At 31.0% G+C, this 9,275-nt stretch overlaps 1 protein-coding gene across 1 annotated transcript in view; it reads left to right on the top strand.

The window, feature by feature from the left end:
* Nucleotides 1-1,712: 1,712 nt before the first annotated feature.
* The window catches only part of hig (hikaru genki), a 617,858-nt gene continuing 610,295 nt past the window's right edge, over nucleotides 1,713-9,275 (top strand). Inside the window, exon 1 of the mRNA XM_069822891.1 lies at nucleotides 1,713-2,092. Coding sequence (XP_069678992.1) covers nucleotides 1,999-2,092 — 94 coding nt within the window. The 5' untranslated portion in view covers nucleotides 1,713-1,998. The remainder of the gene's footprint in view (nucleotides 2,093-9,275) is intronic.

Raw genomic sequence — 9,275 nt, 5'->3', positions numbered from 1 at the left:
CTCGTAATGTTGACTTTGTAAATGATTTTATTTACTCAATAACAGTTGAAAGACAAATCAAAACAGGGATATCATACAACAGTTGCAGGACAAATTTAAACAATGATATCATTCACAAAACGGTAAAAAAAAATTAAAATATCGTGGGACGAGTGAAATGAATTCTGGAAAATGTGTCAGTTTCGTTATGTTGGCATTGTAAATGGTTTTATTCACTCAATAACAGTTGGAAGACGATAAACACAGGGATATCATTCTAAAAACGTTATAAAAACTAAAATGTTGAGGGAAGAGGGAAATTAATTGTGAAAAATGTGTCAGTTTCGTTATGTTGACTTTGTAATTGATTTTATTTACTAAATAACAGTTGAAGGACCAATATAAACAGGGATATCATTCTAAAAACGTTAACAAAACTAAAATGTTGAGGGACGAGAGAAATAAATTGTGAAAATTGTGTCAGTTTCGTTATGTTAGCATTGTAAATGATTTTATTCACTCAATAACAGTTTGAAGACGATAAAAACAGGGATATCATTCTAAAAAACGTTATAAAAACTAAAATGTTGAGGGACGAGAGAAATGAATTGTGAAAAATGTGTCAGTTTCTTTATGTTGACATTTTAAATGATTTTATTTACTGATTAACAGTTGAAGGACCAATATAAACAGGGATATCATTATAAAAACGTTAACAAAACCAAAGTGTTGACGGACGAGAGAAATGAATTGTGAAAAATGTGTCAGTTTCGTTATGTTCGCATTGTATATGATTTTATTCACTCAATAACAGTTTGAAGACGATAAAAACGGGATATCATTCTAAAAACTAAAATGTTGAGGGACGAGAGAAATGAATTGTGAAAAATGTGTCAGTTTCGTTATGTTGGCATTGTAATTGATTTTATTTACTAAATAACAATTGGAGGACCAATATAAACAGGGGAATCATTCTAAAAACGTTAAAAAACTAAAATGTTGAGGGACGAGAGAAATGAATTGTGAAAAATGTGTCAGTTTCGTGATGTTGGCTTTGTAAATGATTTTATTTACTAAATAACAGTTGAAGGACCAATATAAACAGGGATATAATTCTAAAAACGTTAACAAAACTAAAATGTTGAGGGACGAGAGAAATGAATTGTGAAAAATGTGTCAGTTTCGTTATGTTGACATTGTAAATGACTTTATTTACTCAATAACAGTTGGAGAATAAATAAAAACAAGGATATCAATCGCGAAATGTTAAAAGACCTAAAATGGTAAGGGACGAGTAAAATATATTTAAAAAATGTGTCCCTTTTGTGATGATGGGTGTTTAAATTACATAATAATGATGAAAACGACTCTTGTAATATTTATCCTGCAAATTTTGTACTCTTCGAAATAGCTTAATGGTGTTTTATTGTTCGGTAGGTACAGTAATTAATTAGAACAAACATTGTGGTCGGAGCTAGAGGGGGAAAGTAAACATGGTTGGGTTGGGGATGACTGTCAGATTAATTTTAAATTACAAATACCTCGCAAACGAGATAATTAATAATCGTGTTACTCGATAATTGCTCTAGTATCTCCTTTAACCGATAATCTCATGTAGGGGTGGCTTTGAAAACACGCAGGTACTGGCGCAAGGAAGGTAGCCCCGGCGCACGCGCCCTGCTGAACGTGGCGCGGCCCCCACATCCAGACTCCACATCCATTCAGTCGTTGTTCAGGGTCGAAGCTGTTGCAGCCCGCGCGACCTAGAGGTGTGGTCATGCGAAATCAGAGCCTCCTGCACGTCGTCGCCGAAGGACTCTAGCAGGCCAGGACATGTCTTCACCAAGACGGCGATAGCGGGCGTGGATCAGTGTGGACAATTCGTACGCAAACGTGATTTCTGAAAATCGGTAGAGAATGGAGTCGATGCCGGAGCCATGAACACGGTGCTTCTCGTGAGAACTGAAGACGTAAGCGCCACGTGGGTTGGTACATAAACAATTGGCATCACATAGCAACATGTGGAGTCGTGTGTTTGTCGTGGCTGGACTCGCCGCCTGCATGACGGCAACCAGTCGGGCAGCGCCAGTCAACAGAAACCATCAGATGCAAGGTAAGCAAATACTGACCGCTATCTGTGAGAAATCTCGTGCTGTGACGTAATAATTTAGTTCTGAATTATTGAAAGTGGTCCATTCACCTCTGTCATGTTTGCCATCATGTATATAGTCACATAGTTGCTAAGGAATTATTTGCAACATTCAACGTTAAGTCTGAATTCTTTCTTTCGTAAGGGGAAATGGAATTGCTCATCTTGAGATTGTTATTTATGTCTTACATAAGGAGCTTTTTCTCGGAAACTGTTCAAGCTACATAGCTGATTCTTTTACAGCTCATGAATATACTACTAGAACTTACTGTATGTTGAAACAGTAGTTTTTTTTAATCTATTAAAATTTGTCTCCTTCCCTTTATTTTTTTCGACGGTTGTCAGTACAGTACTCTCTGTAACATCTCCGAAATTTGACAAATTTCGAAAATATTGTTTCAGTAAATGTAAAGCTTTCAAATAGACAATTCCTGAAAAATTCAGCTTTTTAGATTAAACAGAGCACGAGAAAAAACAAACTTACGAAAAATGAGCTTTAAAATAAGATTTGTAGACTATATTTACTACTATGTCCCCTCCTCACATAAACGCAAAATTAGCATGAATATAGTTTTAGTATAATCATAATGTGATGTATTCCACTTCAAAGAGGATAAGTAAAAGAAGAAATTTGAAAAATAAAAATTATACCATTTCCATCCCAAAATCAGTAAAATTTATGAAGAATGAGTGTTAAAATTATAACTTGTATATCCCTTCTCATAAAATCCATAAATTACAATGCATACAATTTTAATATAGTCATTATGAAATGCCATTTTAAAGTGATGTTCTATACTTTCACACACCTGAGCTGCGTTTAAAGGGCAATTGAGGAAATCTTAGGAACTTCTCATGCATTTTTTCAAGGTAGTTTTTTGTATTATTTTACATAAAGTCTGAATTTATAAAACTGCTTAGCATATTCACTTCCGTCAATTATTTTAAAGTGATGTCCTATACCATCACATATCAGCGCTGCGTTTAAAGGACAATAATTGAAGAAATCTTAAGGATTCCTCATGCATTTTTTCGATGTAGTGTTTTGTATTATTTTACAAAAAGTCTGAATTTATAAAACTGCTTAGCACAGTCATTTAACGTAAATTATTTTAAAGTGATGTCTTATGTCATCACATATCAGCGCTGCGTTTGAAGGACAATTGAAGAAATCTTAAGGACTCCTCATGCATTTTTTCAAGGTAGTGTTTTGTATTATTTTTACAAAAAGTCTGAATTTATAAAACTGCTTAGCATAGTTACTTAACGCCAATTATTTTAAAGTGATGTCTTATGTCATCACATATCAGCGCTGCGTTTAAAGGACAATAATTAAAGAAATCTTAAGGATTCCTCATGCATTTTTTCAATGTAGTGTTTTGTATTATTTTACAAAAAGTCAGAATTTATGAAACGGCTTAGCATAGTCATTTAACGTAAATTATTTTAAAGTGATGTCTTATGTCATCACATATCAGCGTTGCGTTTAAAGGACAATTGAAGAAATCTTAAGAACTCCTCACGCATTTTTTCAAGGTAGTATTTTGTATTATTTTTACAAAAAGTCTGAATTTATAAAACTGCTTAGCATAGTCATTTAATGTAAATTATTTTAAAGTGATGTCTTATGTCATTATATATCAGCGCAGCGTTTAAAGGACAATTGAAGAAATCTTAAGGACTCCTCATGCATTTTTTCAAGGTAGTGTTTTGTATTATTTTTATGAAAAGTCTGAATTTATAAAACTGCTTGGCATAGTCATTTAACGTAAATTATTTTAAAGTGATGTCTTATGTCATCACATATCAGCGCTGCGTTTAAAGAACAATTGAAGAAATCTTAAGGACTCCTGACGCATTTTTTCAAGGTAGTGTTTTGTATTATTTTTACAAAAAGTCTGAATTTATAAAACTGCTTAGCATATTCACTTACGTCAATTATTTTAAAGTGATGTCTTATGTCATCACATATCAGCGTTGCGTTTAAAGAACAATTGAAGAAATCTTAAGGACTCCTCATGCATTTTTTCAAGGTAGTGTTTTGTATTATTTTTACAAAAAGTCTGAATTTATAAAACTGCTTAGCATAGTCACTTAACGCCAATTATTTTAAAGTGATGTCTTATGTCATCACATATCAGCGTTGCGTTTAAAGAATAATTGAAGAAATCTTAAGGACTCCTCATGCATTTTTTCAAGGTAGTGTTTTGTATTATTTTTACAAAAAGCTTTAATTTATAAAACTGCTCAGGATAATCACTTACGTCAATTATTTTAAAGTGATGTCCTATACTTTCACATATTATCGCCGCCTTTGAAGGACAATTGAAGAAATCTTAAGAATTCCTCATGCATTTTTTCAAAGTAGTGTTTTGTATTATTTTTATGAAAAGTCTGAATTTATAAAACTGCTTAGCATAGTCACTTAACGCCAATTATTTTAAAGTGATGTCTTATGTCATCACATATCAGCGCTGCGTTTAAAGAACAATTGAAGAAATCTTAAGGACTTCTGACGCATTTTTTCAAGGTAGTGTTTTGTATTATTGTTACAAAAAGTCTGAATTTATAAAACTGCTTAGCATATTCACTACGTCAATTATTTTAAAGTGATGTCCTATACCATCACATATCAGCGTTGCGTTTAAAGGACAATTGAAGAAATCTTAAGGACTCCTCACGCATTTTTTCAAGGTAGTGTTTTGTATTATTTTTACAAAAAGCTTTAATTTATAAACCTGCTCAGGATAATCACTTACGTCAATTATTTTAAAGCGATGTCCTATACTTTCACATATTATCGCCGCCTTTGAAGGACAATTGAAGAAATCTTAAGAATTCCTCATGCATTTTTTCAAGGTTGTGTTTTGTATAATTTTCCTTAAAGTCTGAATTTACACATCTTCTTAGCATATCCACTTACGTCAATTATTTTAAAGTGTTGTACTATACTTTACTTTCACAATTTAGAGTTGCGTTTAAAGGAACATTGTAGAAATCTGAAGAACACGTCATGCATTCTCTCAAGGTAATGTTTTGTATAATTTTCATGAAGTCTGAAATTATGAAACTGCTCAGAATACTTACCTATATTAATTATTTAAATACAGTGTTATTTAATCCATCACATCAGGGTTATATTTAAAGCATTATTTAAGATATCTTTTAAAATCCAAATACATTCTTTGAAGGTAATGTTTTGTATTTTTTACATAAATTTGTAGAAATGCTTAAGATGTATACTCATGTCCATTATTTCAAGGTAGTGTTCTGTAATTTTTCACATCAAGTCTCATTGCGTATCTATATTCATTCTGTTAATACAGTGTTATCTATTTTTTTTTCTCGCTTTAACTGCACAACTGGTTAATAAATGCATTATCCTTTCAAATGGTGTTCTGCAATTTTTTCTTCTTAATTGTTATCAAATATCTTTATTTCTAACGTTACCTATTGTGAAGTTTGCAATTGATCATTAACACTTCATTTCTTCAATTAGTAATTTTTGTTCTTGTACAAACGCTCTGACCCCTACAACGAAGTAGATAACTTTCATTAACTTAAAGTATTTTAAAATATCTCAAATACTAGAAATATTGTATTTAATTAGATTTTACCAGTGTGATACTGTGATAATTATATAAATTTTTGCTCCCATAACTTAAAAATAAAATTGTTTACGTGTAAAATATATGCAAGTCATTTAAATTTGCTAACCTCTTCTACACAGGACTCAAAACCATTTATTATCATTAAAATACATCAACCGACAAACCCGAAGCCAAACAACATCCTAAAGAGGAAGAATTGAATAACTAAAGCCTGGAAATTACAATTTTGATCTGAAACTAGATTTTAAGTGTAACCTTGCATGATGATTATGATGACTAATGTTGTTAATGATAAATGATAACATGTAGGAGATATTAGGAAAATTTTTTATATGCACTTATGATGTTAATTGTTAAATTTAATTAAACCTAATTACATTGAAATTATAACCAATCTCTTAAATGTCTTAAAAGACCAGCTAGTATGTTTTGTTATTTGATAGAAGTTGAATGAACAATTGTAAGACTCAGAATATTTTCATTAAAAATCCTTAAAAATTAATACAGTAATTGAAGTGAAGACGGGAAAATCTTAAAATGCATATTTATTTATTTAAATTTTATTTATTTATTTAAATTTAAATATACAGAATAAAGAATAAAATTACAAACAAACAAGAGAAATAGAAATAAAATAATACAAGCAATATAAAACAGGAGATACAGTACTATTAACAAAATTTCAGACCGAATGAGCAGCGCTCGTGTTCGGTCGCAGTTCAGATATAATATTAATAGGCCTATAATAGAATATAAAATATAATAAAATAGGAAATAGAATTAAAATTGCAATTACGGAAATTACATAATACAATATTAATATAAGAGGAATATAGAAAATAAAAAATAATAATAATAAAAATAAATAAGTAAAATAAAATAGGAACTAAAATTTAAATTACAGCGGCAATGGAATTATATAAAATAATATTAACACTAGAGAAGAATAATATCGCGCGTGAAAAGTAGGACTAATATATATTTCAAAATTATAGAATACAAATATAATATAGGTTGATTAATTCATACACATAGGCTATAAATTTATTTAATCAAATTGAAGATATTAACATGTTTCTAATTTTCTTGTTATATGTTAGTGGGTTACATGTTAGAAGTTCTGGGTGTAATTTAGTTAAAGCATTGTACAACCGAGGGCCAAAATTAAAGCTATTCTAATCATATTGTACTTCTACGTAAGCAATGTAGAATGCTGTATTTCATTTTCTGACTTACATAACCAAGAATTTCCTTGAATTTAATTTAATTATAATTTAATTATTTTCTGATTAAAAACACTCATTAATAGAGAAAACGAAATATCTGAGCCAATTCACTATCAGTTTTATAATCACTTGGCTTTATAACATTATGGATCACATCTTCCATCAGCGTAATAAAATCTTTAAGTGCGTTCTGCGTCTCCTCACGCACTCTTTAAGCTTAAAGTTACACACCACGACCACGCCACAAGCAATGCTCTACACTTTGTTACGCATTAAATTGATAAACTTCGTTCTCATGTCATCGTCAGATATATCTACAGGAAAATTACTTAATTCAGATAATTTATTAATGCATCTTACAACTATTCATATTATAGGTACTGAATCAAGAATGAATACGGTGGCTAAAATGTATTCTATATTTAAAATTTTGAGTAAATATTTGCATTTTAGAGGTATTAATTAATTATTATATTTGATGATATAATAATATACTCTAATCTCTGACTGAGGTTCTGGCTGATACGTACATCTATTATCAGGCAGTACATCTCACTTGATGATATGTGTCAGAGGAAGAACAATTTGTTTGTATGCATCTGAAGTCTGACTAGTGTAATATGTAGCTAGTCGGCGATGCATGCAATGGAGGGGGAAAGGAACTAGCTACTCTACCCCATTATCTCCTGGCCTAGTTGCGTGCCATGGTCACTTGTGAGGTTCAGACCTGTCTTCGGACAGTTGACTAAAGAACAAAAATATGCTCTACTTAAGAAATAATATTTTGTGAAATAACTTCAAAATACTGTAATATTTTTAGCCTACGTTATTTGTTCATTTATTTATTTGCTTACTCACTTATTTGCTTATTTGATTACTCAGTTATTTATTTATTTGTTTATTTATTTACTTATTTATTTATTATTTATTTATTATTTATTTATTTATTCATTTTATTTATTTATTTATTTATTTACTTATTTACTTAGTTACTTATTTACTTAGTTACGTAGTTACTTACTTAGTTACTTACTTACTTAGTTACTTACTTACTTACTTAGTTACTTATTTACTTAGTTATTTATTTATTTATTTGTTTATTTATTTATTTATTTATTTATTTATTTATAAGAGTTATTTCTACTGGCAGAGTTAAGACCATAAGGCCTTCTCAGTCCACATTACTCATTAGTTGGCTATATGTTCAGAGACTAAAAGGAATAATTTACTTGAAAATGACTCTCAGAATAATGTTTTTCATATAATTTCTTGTCCGGAAATGATTATTACATTAAGGGCTATATTACACGAACGTTAAAAATGTTGCGTTGACAGGCGTTGGTAACGTGTGAAAAATGTGTAAACTACACGTTGCGTAGTTGCGTTGACAGGCGTTGGTAACGCATGAAAAATGTATAAACTACACGTTGCGTTAGGGACGCTGTGTTTGGTTTCAGAACTGCAATGGATGTTATACCTACTAGTTGCATATGTAGCTCTGCTATGTGTTCAATTTATAAGTCTGTCTCAAAAAAAGAGGAAAAGGAGATGGTGAATTCATCCCGCAAACGTTAAGAGACTTTCGACAGGAAAGTTTTATACAGTGAAACCTCTCATTTACGGACATCGAAGGGACGTAACAATCTGTCCGCATCTAGGAGGTGTCCTTTATTGCGAGGGAGGCTCCCCAATCTAACATTAAATTTATAATATGCATTATTTATCCCTTCACGCTTTAAATGAAATGTATTACTGTAGTTTAATTCTAAATACAGTATACTACAGTAAATTCTTTGCAGCTTTGAACTACAGTAGATACAACCGAAAAAGGAAAATACAGTACTGTGCCATGCAATTTTTATTCTAGTGGTCTTACTAATAAAAACTCTATATACAGACGTTTAACTGTCTTATACTTATACAATGAGTAGCTCGTTTATAAGTCGTGTGTAAATTCCTTACTAATAATCACTACATACGTCGTGTATAACAGTATAACTGTTACACAGCTACGTCATAGTTTCGTCATTACTTCGTTACGAAAGGTAATAGAATATCTGAGGCTCTCTATTGCATCCGGTAGAGCGCTGTAGTGTGGCGTGTTAAATATCGATAGTACAACTGGCTCTAATCGATTACCACGCTACATTTTGGTCAAAGAGTACAAGCTACAGCAATATTATTCTAATAATTCTATGATCTTTGGTTTGTTCTTCTGTGGTTACAAGGTAACCATCATCATAAAATGACAGTCGATACGAACAGCTGTTAGAGGGCGGCCATTTTTTCGCTATATACAACACTTAAACA

The sequence above is a fragment of the Periplaneta americana genome, chromosome 4 (genome assembly GCF_040183065.1).
Source record: "Periplaneta americana isolate PAMFEO1 chromosome 4, P.americana_PAMFEO1_priV1, whole genome shotgun sequence".
Classification (NCBI taxonomy): Eukaryota; Metazoa; Arthropoda; class Insecta; order Blattodea; family Blattidae; genus Periplaneta; species Periplaneta americana.
This window is presented reverse-complemented; position numbering and strand designations above follow the sequence as displayed.